The sequence below is a fragment of the Nicotiana sylvestris genome, chromosome 5 (assembly GCF_000393655.2).
Source record: "Nicotiana sylvestris chromosome 5, ASM39365v2, whole genome shotgun sequence".
In the NCBI taxonomy this organism is placed as follows: domain Eukaryota; kingdom Viridiplantae; phylum Streptophyta; class Magnoliopsida; order Solanales; family Solanaceae; genus Nicotiana; species Nicotiana sylvestris.
The window spans coordinates 157260813-157275162 of NC_091061.1; the positions used below are offsets into that span (position 1 = coordinate 157260813).

Below are 14350 nucleotides of genomic sequence, written 5' to 3' on the forward strand. Positions count from 1 at the left end.
GTAGGGATGTGTTGGATTTTCTGGAGGATGCACAGGTGAATATCTAACTAAACTTACCAATTTATTTTTAACTAGGTGTTGCGCAAACTAACAGTTTGTGTTATTATTTGATAGTTCATCTGGACGCCGTACAGCGAAGAGCTGATAGGTACCCTGCCAGCGTATTGCACGCACGGTCGCCATATTTGGAGGGCTTCCGTCCCTCTCACGTGCCTCGATATTGTTGAGCATCATGCCTCAGAGCGAGTATTTCGTCAGTTTGGATTTCCGCAGTCTATACCGACTCAGCCTGCATGGGACCCTTTACATTATGAGAGGGATGATAGGATGAGAGTGGACGACACATTTGGCTGACAGCGCAGTTGGGTATTTGGGACAGCCGAGGGGACTTGACCCCAGCTCCGCAACACTTTCCTATCGAAGTTTATATGGCATGGTACCGCACTGTTTCCCGACTTTTTATCGGGAACCCAGTTCATCAGGTAGATGGTCGATACGTCTCATACGCCGGGAGACATGAGGCTCTGGTATGTTTTCTGTTATTATCAATTACTTTAATAGTAATTTCTAGTCAAATACGTAGTTTATATTAAAAACTTTTGTGCAGGCGATTGGATTGCATACCGTATATCGTATGGGGCAGCAGATGCAGAGTTATGTCCACGACCCTGTGATCATGCAGGACTATAGTCGTCATACCTGTTTTCTTCTTCAACGCACGCAACATCCAATTACATGGCCAAAACCACCTGCGGCAAATAGCCTTGTATACCGTCGGACTTGACTCTGATACTTGCATTTCACGACACTGTTTAACATTGTGCATTTTACAAGCTCTGCTTACGCGTGCTTTATCAGGAAAAAGCATCCCCTTTGCAAGCACCGTTGGTCTAGACTCATCCCACATTGCTGTACGGATTTCATCAAAATCCCGTGTGAGAGCTTCCACATCCGGCACGGCTGGCAAGATATCAATATAAGGAATCTCACTTGAATGAAACGGCACTTCAGACTCGTTCACTTTTCGTCTATGAGGGGCTCTCTTCAAATCCGGTTCTTCCTCCTCGTCCTCTTCATCACCATCCTCACGAGCAAATGGTGTCTCATCTCCCAATTCATCGGCATTGTTATCGTAATCGCTGTTCTCTTCCTCACTCTGTTCATCTGCCAGATCCTGATGTAATACGTCGTTTTCGGGCAATTGAGTGAGTACGGGTAGTTCAACTTGCTCGTTTTCACTGCACATTTCAACAAAAATATAAGTTGCTAAATTAATAAATGCTTTATATATGGTTGTAGTTTTTCACTTACAAGTTGTAATGTGATGACATTCCATGATGGACGTTTTCAGTTAGGTGATGACTACCGGATGGTTCACTTGTAAAATTCATATCCGGCCGGTACCCCCTATTAAATAAATGAGCGTTAAAATTTATTCAATCCGCAAAAATATACATATTAACACAAATGAAAATTGTAGTTTACCTCTCTTCTCGCTGCTCATTCGCCGACGGTGATAAATTTAAATCAAGAAAAATTCTTTCATATGGAACATGTCCAGCAAAAACTGATCCAGAATAACCACCCGATGACTGGGGGTTATCTCTACTACGCACAACCTCATTTTTGGGAACGTCTTCGACCTTCACGTACATCTCCAACATTGTGATTACAAGAAATTCCCGGCATTCATCGGGAGTCCTCAAGAAATCACTCAAAGTGTCATCATCGTCGATGTTAAACTCTGAGTAAAAAGCAACCCCTTGCGGCGTAACGGAATACGGATATCTTCCGGTTACTTTGAGTATCACTGAACGTTTTCTCACACTCATTTTTTTGCATAACAACGATATCAATGTTTCGTACTCAATTGAAAGTGGCAATTTAACATTACACTTAGCAGGTAAACTATAGCCCACAGAGTTATTCTCCATCACAACCTCACCCCCCAATATAATGATACTCTTATTCTACGTTCTTCAGACATAATGAAAAAATGCTGGAGAATTTAACAACAATAGAAAGCAAGAAGAGTTAAAAAATAAATTTACCCGGATGATGTTGGAGCGATTATAAGATGTTTATATAGAAAATGGCTAGCCGGGTTTTTTTTTTTGTATATAGCGCCACAAAAAGTGGCGTTATACACATTTAAATTATTGAACCCGGACATTATTGGTGGGGTCAGGATAAAAGACATATAGCGCCACTATTAATGGCGCTATGTAAGTTTCTCAGTATAACGCCACTAATAGTGGCGCTACACAGTAACGGTACAGTTAACGTTACTATGTAGCGCCACTATTAGTGGCGTTATATATACTTTGGTAACTTTTTTTTTTTTACACTTATTTTAGTCTATTTAGTAAAAATTAACAATAGTATGGTTCCGCACTCATATGAATACTTTCGACTGAGAATGTGTTTCTCAATCACGCTGACACAGATGACACGTAAGATGCTGACTTTTTATTATATGTGAGTGCCACTCTTCTTTTTTTTTAAGCTCTCTAACTCAAATTAGTTGTCATATTCGCTTCTGGTGAAAATCATTTGACTATTGTTCGAAATTTAATTGAATAAGATTCAATGTTTTAAATATTTTAAACTATACAAAAAGTAATATAACAGGTTATATTTTTTTCCATGTTATATGATTAAAAAATACTTCCCTTCCCACTTTAAGTGTCGCTTTAGCTCAAAAATATTATCGCTTCAGAAATTTAAGACTAAATTTGTTAATTATTTTCAACTATACTATTAAATAGTAAATTCTTTTTAGTACTACTCAATTTTCAAAAAGCATTTAATAGGAATAACTTAATAAATTAAACCTTGGATTTATTGTTTTCTAATTTCCCACCTCATAATTCCCTCCTAATTTCCCCTTCCCATATGCCCAATGTAACAAAAGAAAATTAGAAAGAAAAAAAAAGAGAAATCTTAGTAGATTAGTTGGTATGTAATATTAAAAAAAATAAAAAATAAAAACAAGAATCTTAGTAGCTCAATTGACTACCTAAATTTTCACCTTATCCGTAAAGGTTTAATTCCCTACCTTGTAAAGTACTTAAGGTGAAAAAATAATTAAAAAATCATAATAAAACATTGCATCGACACAATTTGAATCATTTTGGTAAATAACCCTAATACGCTGAATCGTTTAAGTATAAAATACTTCTCCCCGGTACCATCTTTTTAGAGCAAAGTAATGTTACATAATCATAATTAAGTGCATGACAAACACAACTTAAACAAGAGGTCGAATTATATTAAATAGTTATCTATATCCAGGTGGGGAGGCTTTTCTTTTAGCCAAATTACCAATTACATCATAAGGATAAATCATGAAGTCCAACAACTTGAGAAACAATTATCACTTATTTATTTTACACGAAGATTCAGAAAATTACACACCCATATTTTACATGTGTACAGCAGATTAGAAGAATCAGAACCATGTAACATTGTTGCTTCTTTCCAGGTTCCCTTAAGTAGCTTTGAGGTGTAACAACTTTAAATGTAAGAAATGAGCATCATGGGCACTTTTGATCAGCAGTATTTCACATCTTTGACCGAATACGATTAAGAGTCGCCTGAATTGTTCCATGCGGTTCATCCGTCGGCAAATAAACATCATTATCAAACTGAAAGGTCACCAACGGATTAAATATTAGCCATTGATTCAGGCTCAAAAGAACATGATCAGAGGTATATAGTTCCCAAGAATATCAACTTATAATGGCATAACTTTATGACTGAATGAATGCAGTGCAGCAATAAAACTTGAAATTCTGAATCAACTGTATAATACATGATTAAAGATATGTAACTCGAGAATCATTTATGCGGATCAAACTGTACCCACCGCTTTAGCTTCTCTTTTTTCAAACTTTTCCAATACATTATGATACTATATCACCACAATTTTGCATGATGCAGTAAGTTATTATTAAATTGAGAATGTGGATTGGTTATACTCAGATGAGGAACGTGTGGGAATCACAAGTTACCCTATAGCCGTTAATTCCCAACCCCCACCGCCTGCCCCATCCCTTTGACGATGTTGCAAACCACCGCTCTCTTCCTTCTGCCAGGGCAATCCGTGCAGGCCGCCCCTCCAGTAATAACATGTTTTCAATGCTTCGAAAAAGTCACAGTAGTATTTATCCAAAGCAGGTAAAGAGAACATCCACGTGTTGTTGAAGTTTCTTCTTAGCCAGTGTAGGCTACTCTAGCTTTTGTGCATTCTACTAAGCATCAACTTTGATGTTTTTCAATATCTACTTTGAATTTCTGTTTAACATTAATAAAATTGGATCTTATCACTCAGAATCTTCTATCCCAGCTCCACCAATTCTCTTACAATGATCGCTCCCCTTCCTAAGCCCAGCCATAACTCCTCTACTCATTTTCCCCATCAGCTTTGCCTTCCCCTGACTCTTAGTCCCTTCCCACCCACTTCTAACCCAGTCTGTCTTGCCCTCTCCTAAAACAGCTCAGTTTCTCCATTGATCTTCTTATCTTTCTTTTCTTCCCTTTGGCAAATTTTCTTTCCTTTTAGATTTATATGTAGACTGTATATATCATTCAAAACTGCTTAAAGAATCAACACACGTGAATGGCGCCATTTTGGTCGAATTATTCTCAAACTTGACAATGTCCGCTTCTGTTGCTACAGAGGGGAAGCTTAAAGTATTTTCCCAAACTAAGGTTTATTTGGTTTTGCTAAGCTAGAGAGGAGGTTTAAATAATTGACCCATTTTTTCTCATGGAAACCGGTTCAGTTTTGAAAAAGATCTTGCCTGATAAATTTCACCGTACAGGGTTAGAAAATAACTTGGCTGTCAAATTCACTGCATTAAGCACACAGCAATCCAGCGAATGAGGGAAGAGAAACTTACCTTAACAATTACTGGATTATCTTTGCTTGACAAATTGACTGGCAGAAAATGGAGATTTGGCATCTTCAACTGAATGAATGAAATGTCGGGAAACCTGAAAGAATAATGCCAACAAAAGCATAAGGATGCCTAGCAATTATGAAACCTGAAGATGCAAATAGAGCGTCTTAGAGGTTTCATTTCTCTTGTATGTGTGCTAGCCTGCTAGGAAAGCATCTTATGAGTTGAATTCGAGAGAAAGACCTTCCAAGAACAGCCTTTGCCATTTCATAAAGTGTGGCTTGAACAGAAGGGCTGTATACTCCTCCCTTAGATGGGCCGAAGAATGTGTTAAGCAGGACCTCCTTCACATCCATGTATCTCTCTGTGAAATACAGAGGCTTCAAGGGAAGACTTGAGAGAGATTCAAAAGAGTACCTACATGAACCAATTTCAGGTTCACAACACGATCAACAAAACGATGAACAACTAACAAGGGCAAGACTAAAATCTCATTCATGTCAGAAAGAGAAAAGTTTAACACGTCATCTCTTTAAAAAAAAAGATGGATAATTTACCTCCAAGATGCAGTGACCTCTGTAGCCATCATTCTTTCCTGTGTTTCAGGCAACATAGTGTACTTGTCCCTAATGAATCCTTCAAAACCTGACTGTTTCAATAAGCTATTTGTTATGAAAATGGATAATGCACTTATCATGAATGAAATTTTGGAAGCCAATTGTTTAGGGTGGCGTACCAATTTAGGTGTACTTCAAACTCTTAATCTCGTGTAAAGAGAAAGAATTTGTTCCTAATTCCCATAGGAAGAATTATAGTAGGTGCTAAGGCTCTAATTTTGGAGTAAGAAAGAGTAAGGACTTCTGCAGGGCCAGATAGATCTTGTCTGACGCACATGTAAACCATCTCAAACTGTAAATCGGCTATTTCATCGTCATTTATGAGAGTACTACCCTTGTTGCCTTGGCCCTGATCCATAGCCCCTCAACTTCACTACCACCGCGAGGTGGGGGGAGTCAAAAAGAAAAAACAAACTAAGAAACTACTCCCAAGGAGACTAACATATCTCTTTCTTTCTTAGAGGAGGGTTGTGTATCTTAGTAGGACTACTGTAAAAAGCTTTTAGTTAACTGCAGAATCTTATTCTTTCTTCTTTTTTGAGGTATTTAGAAGCAGATAAGCAAGGAGAAATAAAGGCAGATGTGTAACTGAGATTACCTTAGTTGTCTTTAGAACTGATAATCCCTCGATACCAGATGTCATGCGCAATGTTCCCGATTTATCGACCATTACTTCGGTAGTGTGTTTTTCAGAGCCAAGCTTAAAACCTAAGGAAGATAGAAACATAGAGCAGCAGAATTAATCGTAGGGAAAACAATTTTTTTTTTTTATTAATCTCAGTGGTTCACTTCATCAGATAGAAATCAGATCGTATAAATGGAAACAAAGCTAGGAGGTGCAGCGAGAGATATCAAACAAAAGTGACATCATGGCTTAAGGCACTTAGGCATCCCAAGCTAGATGCTTACCCATACAATCCACTAGAATCTTCTAGACACATTAAAAGTGGATTACCAATGACTGCTTCATACAATGAGGCCCCTTTTTGAGGTTCCAAATCCCTTTTCCAAGGGATCTCATCCAGTGAAAAGTCAACTCCTTGATTAAATCATTTTCCTAGTCAATATAATCAAGAAGTGAGGGGTCCACAAACTGCAGCTCAGGTTTTTGCACTATGTACAGGGAAAATTATAGCTCCACATAATACATGATACAGGACCAACTTTAAGGCCTTTTATAGCTAAAAATTGATATGATCAGCTTAAAGGAATTTGAACAGTTTTTTCAAGAAAGTAGCCTCAACCATGGAATAGCGCTTGGAAGCATTTCACGAAAGAAAAATTGGTCAGATAAGCTCCATTCTCAGTCCAATATGAACCTGCTAATTTTGTCAGATTAGTTGCCCAAAATGATTAGTTCATCATTTCACGACAATTCTGTCCATTTATTATTTTTTCCTTACTCTCTTTTGATAGAAATTAACCGAAAGAAGTCTACTTCTGACAAATTAGAAAGGAATAACATCATATTGAGCACATTCTAATTTGAACCAAAGGCGAGCAAATATTGATCTACTCTACTCCTTCGGGGTTGGGGTAAGGTCTGCGTACACACTACCTTCCCCAGACCCCACTAGTAGGATTTTACTGGGTTCTTGTTGTTGTGAGCAAATACTGATCTAGGAAAATTCATGATGCTGCCAAACAAGGATGACTATATTAGACTGTTAGATCAGGCTCATTGGGGAGACGTAATCAGACAGGACATGGCGCAACTCCAGCTCCGGCCCTTGATAGGAAGATATAGAGGGAGAGCATTAGGGTTGAAGGTTAGTAGGAGTTGAGCATTTTTCTACTCCGTTCTGTGTGTAAGTCTAGTCGGTCTGTCTCGTGTTTTAGTATGCTAGTGGTACATGTTGTGCTCATACTATTTTCTAGGACCTTGTCACTGCAGTGATTATTGATATTGCTTTTCCAGGTATACTTTTTGATTCTTAGCTCACTGGTACTATCTTTCTGAATTCTATTGTCGCATTTCATCTTCTTGTGCCGAGGGTCTATCGGAAACAGTCTTTCAACTCCAGGGTGGGGTAAGGTCTGCGTACACACTGCCCTCCCCACACCCCACTTGTGGGATTATACTGGGTTGTTGTTGTTGTTGTTGTTAGATTAGGCTCATTATTTGGATGCAAGATTGTCTCAGACTTGACTTTGAACTTGATCTAGTCTTATCAAATTTGATATCATATAGTTCAGTGAAGCTCAGATGTATTTGATGCTGGCAAGTTTTTTGATAGAGATGATAACATATGAAAAAAATATATAGTGGACATCACTAACAAAATATCTTATCATACGCCACAAATCAGACTGGAATTCCAAATTGCTCATGTGCTGTTTAAGAAAATTAAAATGACTCTGCATGCACTCTAAGGAGATGAAACACAGTCAAGAAAAGGATGAATCCAGTCACATGGCAGAGAAGGAATCCAGAGGAATATTCCCTACAATTTCTGAGAATTAGCAGCACAGGGTAACTTAGATCTTCATTTTAACTTCTAAAAGGGGGAAGGGGAGGGGGGGAGTTCACTGGGTAAGTAAGTAACACTTTCCGTTCCAAATCAAAGGTTTACCGTGTTCATGTTGTTGGCCCTTTATGCTAACGCGTTCCCATGGCTTTTCAACTATATTGACAATTGCAGCAGTGACCTACAAGAACAGAACAGGAAAAATAACTTAAGAAGATCTATGTAAGGTGAGTGGTTCAGTCCTATAATTATATTAAACAATGTCACAAGCAAAGCACAAAACATCCCAAAGTCTGCATACAACAAAAGGCAACAACTAAGCAATTGCTTATCTTCTCTACAGAGCAATTGCCAGATGAGTGGACATGACATAAGGTTGATCTGTAAGAAAAATGAGAAGTCTTTTGGAACATTCTCTACACGTATAGAAAAAGTTTACAAAACATAGTACCCTTCCCACAATTACTAAATTCAGTGGCTAGAATAACCAAGTAGTCATGGCAGATAACTGACATCATTACATGACAATAGACAAATGGTACCTGCTGATAAAAGGAGGTGAAGTGCTTTGCAAGTATAATGGCAAAATCTTCAGCTGAGAGTTGCTCTGAACATTCCTTAGCTTTGGCATACACCTGTTTCACCGTCCAATAATCGGAACTTAGAACCAAATGACATAAAGGAAAATTCAGATTCTAGGATATAACAACACAATATAATCAGATTTAGTTTCCAAAATGTAAAAGCTGATTTTGACCTAATGCAGAGAAGAAAAGTGACAAAAACTCGTGATCAGACAATTAGCTTAAACAATTATATCAATCCAATGTCTCGTTCATAGGTCAGATCTCTTAGAAAACTATTAAAAATAGCAAAACCCGTCAATTTTATATCAAGTTATTAACACTAAAAATAATCAGTAGTACTATTTAAGTTCGCAGATGATGAAATTGAGCATCAGGTATACGTGATCTAACAAAATTCTAAGTACATGCATATAAATCAGCTGTTACTCAAACAAAAAAAAAGGAGACTTACAGTGTTCTTCATTGTATCGGTGGCGACGATATCGGAGTTATCACCGGCGACATAGGCAGGTAAACAATCGGAGAGGAGGCTAATGTTAACACTCCATTCAGTAAAGTGATGCTTCCCATTGTGACTTTTCCAAACCCTAGCTACTCTCACTCTGGATTTTCCATGCCTCTGCTCCAGTTTCAGTCCACTCAATTCCGCCATTTTCGATCGATCGATTTGTTTGACAAAAATGCTCAGCTTCCTACTCACGGCTCTGTGCGCTGTATGTATGCGTATACGTATTAATGTATTATTATCGACTATCGTATCTATCGTCGCACATGAAACCACATTGCTTTCCGGCCCCACAAACTATACCATGGGCGTTTTTTCTAGTGGAACACTGGACCATTGTAAGTTTAGAAATAAATACCCCTTTGATTCAATTTATATGACAGTAATTTAACTGGACATTATAAAAGAAAAACTCAAAATTTGTAATTTTAGTAATAGCAACAATAAATATAATGTAATCCTATAAAGTAGAATCTGAGGAGGGGTGTGTACATATATCTTACTCATATCTTGTAAATGTAGAGAGACTATTTTCAATAAATTTTCGGCTAAAGAAATAACGGGAAAGAAAACAATTGCAGCAAACAGTAGAATAAGTGAAGCGAAAGAAATAATAGGAAGTAAATGCAAACTATAAATAAGGAAGTACAAGAATAATGCTATATATAACTAGTATGAAAAAAAATACAACTAACTACTAACCTTCGACCCTACTCCTCGATATTCACACCCTCTTGTCAATATACAATAATATTTTTATAATTATAGAATTCTTAAAAAATTGAGGTTTTAAATTTGATATATTATTTGTATGATTATTCAATCTTTACTAGTAGTAAATCTCTCTCTCTTTCTCTTTCTATATATATAAGAGGGACATAAGGGAGATGATGTGGCATCTCTATAGTGTAGGAATCCTCTTTATCCTTTTTCTCATATTTTTGGCTTTTTCCTTCCTATTTCTTCATTTATCCGATTTTTAATAGTCTACATTTATTACTCACATCTCTTCATTTGGGGTTCAAGTCCATAACCTCCCATTGTTTGTATGTTATAAATAACTTTGGTCATGTCAGTGACATGCTCGAACAAATTTTGGATGTTTTGACCTCCATTACCTTTTGCTCTTCCTTTGTGGTGTATTCAGCGCTGGCCACTCCTCCGCAGTTACTGTTTTCTTTTCTTTTACAGTGGTACTTCCCTTTTTATTACTCCTATTTTTTTTCCTTTTTGTCTTCCTTTTATGATAAACGCCTTATATTATCATTCTGAAACGACAATTTTTTTAATTACAATCATTTTAGTTTGTTGTTTCATGTAAACATACGTAGCCCTGTTGGTTTTAACAATAACATAATTTGGAGAATGTAACAAGCAGGTACAATCATTTTTCATTGCATTATTTATTTATAAGTAGTGACTCCACAATCTATATCAATATATTTATAAATCTTAGAACAGACATGGTGATGCGTCATATTTTTTTGGCCATAAATCATTTAATCATTTCCTCTATTTTTAATTTTTTTATTCCTTAATTGGCACATTTTCGGACCCAAAAAAAAAAGAGAATTTTTCACAAAGCACCATCTTTTAGTCCTAATTAGCCATTTATAGATATCTTTTGCTATATTACGCTCTATAGATATTTTTTATGTTTTTATACAATGTATTTCATGTATTTAAACGGTTGTATTCATTAATACAAGAAAAAAAATAGGCATAAAAACGGGAAATCCAGCTAAGTGTTATTCAAGCGAAATTTCAGCTGTATTTAACTGTATTCAAGCAAAATTTCAGTGAAATACAATAACTTTTTTGCGCAAATTCTGGGAACTTAAACTTGTTAAAAACGAAAGAAAATCAAATCTCATGATAGTCTCCTAATTTAACTCAAAGAACTAAAACAAGTACACACTAATTTGTATTTTGCTCAAAGAAAGCAACTCCAAAACGTGAAAAGAAGGAAAAACCAGAGCAACACATCTGATCGAACTTCTCAATTCTCTTCTCCTTTTTTTCTATTGAATACAACAAAATACAATTGAATACAGCTGAATAAAACTCTTGAATGCAACAAAATACAACTAACTTCTGCTGAATAAAATAATTGAATATAACTAACTACAACTGAATACAGTTGTATAAAACACTTGAATACAACTAACTACTGCTGAATAAAATAGTTAATTACAACTGATTAAAACTGAATACAAGAGAATAATCACAACTTTTTAATACATCTAAAATATATAAATGAATGTTGTTGAATACATGTGAATACAGTTTCACCTCTTTCATCTGTAAACATGGCTTTCGACAAAATCAAGGTTGAAAACCCTATCGTTGAGATGGACGGTTAGATCTCTTTCTCCTCTACTTTCTCTATCTCTATATTTCTTCCGTTTTTCTTGCTGAAATTTGTTGTTTTATAGATCTGTTTTTGTATGCCAAATAATAATAAAGATTGATTATGTTGTGAAAATACAGAGAGGACAAAGAATTTGAGTAACGTGGGTATGTGGGAGAAGAGAGTAGAGGTGACAATGGCGGAGAAATAGAGATTTAGGGTGGGAGAAGAGGGTAAAGTGTATAGAAGAAGAGAGAAAAAAGCTGGTCAGAGGAGATATACGCTAATTAGGTGAGAGAAAATATAAAAAATGAGAGAAAAATATTTTGTAGCATATATGGTGTCTTAATTGTAGGATGGAACTATATTTAAATTTTTTGCTATAAACTATAAAAGGTATTTATAGGATGTAATATTTTAAAATGGTATTTATTTAATATAAATAGGGTACTAACCTATTCTATAGGTGGTAAAATTTCCAAAAAAAAAAAGGATTTATGGCACCTTTTCTGGCCCCAAAAGAAGAAGTTATGCACCTTATTATCAGGTAAAAATAGCACGGTATAGCCAGTTTTCGGACTGGTCATTCAAAAATAGCCAGCAATTACGAAGTTAATAAAAAATAGCCACTATTTTGCTGCAACAGAGACCGGTCCAGCATAATATTCTGGAGTTTGGTGCACTTGTGTATGAACTCCAGCATATTATGCTGGACCGGTATACTTTGCTGACTCCAGTATAATATACTGGAGACTAAAGCATTGGTGCTCCAAACTCCAGTATATTATACTGGACAATTATACTTGCTGGAACTCCAGTATATTATGCTGGAGTTCCAGTATAATATACTGGCGTATTTTTCGGATTTTAAAAAGTATTTTTGCTCAAATTTATCTTTACATGAAAAGTGGCTAAATTTCGATTACTTTAAAACTGAGCTATTTTTGAACGACCAGTTGTAAATCTGGCTATTTTTGAATTTCCCCCTATTATCAGTAACTGCTATTTTATTGTACCAATTATTACTCTCAGTAATTGCTTTTGTTTTATTGTATCGATTATTACTTATAAATGCTTCCTATCGTTTCAACACCACAATTCTTTTTTAATTGCCATTAGTTCTTCTTAATTTATTATCTCTTTTTCTAAAATCTCACAATTAACTGCTTATATTTCTTCCCATAATCACTTTCCTTCCCTTATATCCTCTGTACCCAAATACCATCTCTTTTTAAAGTTGAAAATATATGCAGTGAAGTTTTAATATTCAGGATAATCAAAAAGAGGGCAATGTGATGAGACTTTTGGAATTCTGAGTGACGTTTCTTTGTTTAATAGTGACTTTTATAATACTAGAATTTTAGTATTCTGAACAGTGCAATTATGTAAAGAATTAACGTTTGTTTCTTTTAGTTTGTTATTTTTGTTTTGACAAAAGACTAACAATTGCAAGAATCACACATTTTTGTTGGTATTGACCCTGTCTCACCGCTTTCATTCCACCACTTCACCTTTAATTGCTCTCTCTAAAAATCTTCATCTTCTGCCTATCTTGTATGATAGTATTATTTTTTATTATAAGAAAACATCTAGCAGTAATAAATGACCTTTCTACTCTTTTGTTCTTTGAAGAACTCAACTAGAAAAACAAGGACATAATCTTCTTTATTTTTTCCTTCTTTTGTCCTATATCGGACAAGTAACCCTTTTATTTTATTTATTTTCTGGAAGTTTTCTTATTTCTTTTCCTGACATGACTTCTGTGTCCTTTTATGCTTTTAAATGCAGATTCATGTGAATGAAACTATTTGTATACTACTCCTTATTTTCAAACAAAAAGTAAGAAGAAAGGGCCGTGAAGGGTAATGTCGTAATGACGCTTCCTTTTCATTTTAGTGTGTTATTGTCTAATATTTTGATTTTTGTGTTTTTTTGGGTAAATTTCCTTTCTCTCCGGTGGTTAATCTCCCTAGGCCATATCGTTGTGCCTTTATTTTTATGTAAATATTAATTTCTTCCTTGCCACTCAAATTAGTTTAACATTAAATTAATTTATTTTTTTGGTGCAACATTACCGAAATGTTTTGCCTTTTTTATATCTGTCATGCTTTATTTTTCAAATGACATATCTAAAGATAAACTGATAAGATCAGAGAAAAAAACACGAAAATGTAGTTATATCATCTCTTGCTAAGCCCCCTCAAGTTTTCTGTTTCTCTTAAATTAACAACTTCAATGTGGGATGTTCCACTAGATATTCTACGGAAGACATACCTCGATTGAATTACTGTACTTCTACAAAATGTTACTTTTGTTTGAAACAACTTCTTGACATGTATTGATATAAACAAAGGAGGATGTGATATATTTTTTTTTTTAAAGAAAAATCAAGGTAGAAACTTTTAATTAGATGTGAAGTATTTGCAATACAATTAATGAAACTATATTCAACTGTAAGTTGTGTTGTTAAAATATCAAAAAACAAGAAGATCATCAAAGCTGAATTTTGACATATTAGAAAAACAACAAGATTGAAGTGGCCTTGGCATTACGTTGTTGCACTGAATTTTATCAAAATCATATTAACAATACAGACAAAACAATACATAATGATGAACAATACATGGTTCTGTGATAATGAAAACGTTTTGTACCATTTACTTAATTATAGACATTTTCTTATACAATAAACGTGAAAATAGTTTAATTTTCTTTATAAATACTACTGAAGTTTTTACTTAATAATTTTTAAAAGAAAAATATTTTTCAATTCATTGGTGTTTTTAACAATCGCGCGAAGCGCGGTCAATTTACTAGTTAGGTGAATAAAATAAGTATATATTCCCTTCATCCCAAATTAATTATCCTGGTTTACTTCTCAAGAGTAAATTCATTATTTTCGAAGGAGAAAATCAGACT

At 35.2% G+C, this 14350-nt stretch overlaps 1 protein-coding gene across 1 annotated transcript; it reads right to left on the reverse strand.

The window, feature by feature from the left end:
- Window positions 1-3250: 3250 nt before the first annotated feature.
- Window positions 3251-9421, reverse strand: LOC104211356 (uricase-2 isozyme 1). Its single transcript, XM_009760398.2, has 8 exons — window positions 9028-9421; window positions 8532-8624; window positions 8095-8170; window positions 6120-6229; window positions 5462-5553; window positions 5148-5321; window positions 4905-4998; window positions 3251-3647 (listed from the first exon to the last, which is right to left on the reverse strand). Exons 1-8 carry the CDS (start codon window positions 9226-9228, stop codon window positions 3564-3566), a joined length of 924 nt encoding a protein of 307 aa, XP_009758700.1. The 5' UTR covers window positions 9229-9421; the 3' UTR covers window positions 3251-3563.
- Window positions 9422-14350: the final 4929 nt, after the last annotated feature.

Coding starts and splice junctions, on each gene's coding strand:
- LOC104211356 (XM_009760398.2), bottom strand. CDS start 9,228: ATGGCGGAATTGAGTGGACTGAAACTGGAGCAGAGGCATGGAAAATCC. Junction 5,322..5,461: donor GAGGTCACTGCATCTTGGAG/GTAAATTATCCA, acceptor TGGTTCATGTAG/GTACTCTTTTGAATCTCTCT. Junction 4,999..5,147: donor GCAAAGGCTGTTCTTGGAAG/GTCTTTCTCTCG, acceptor TTATTCTTTCAG/GTTTCCCGACATTTCATTCA.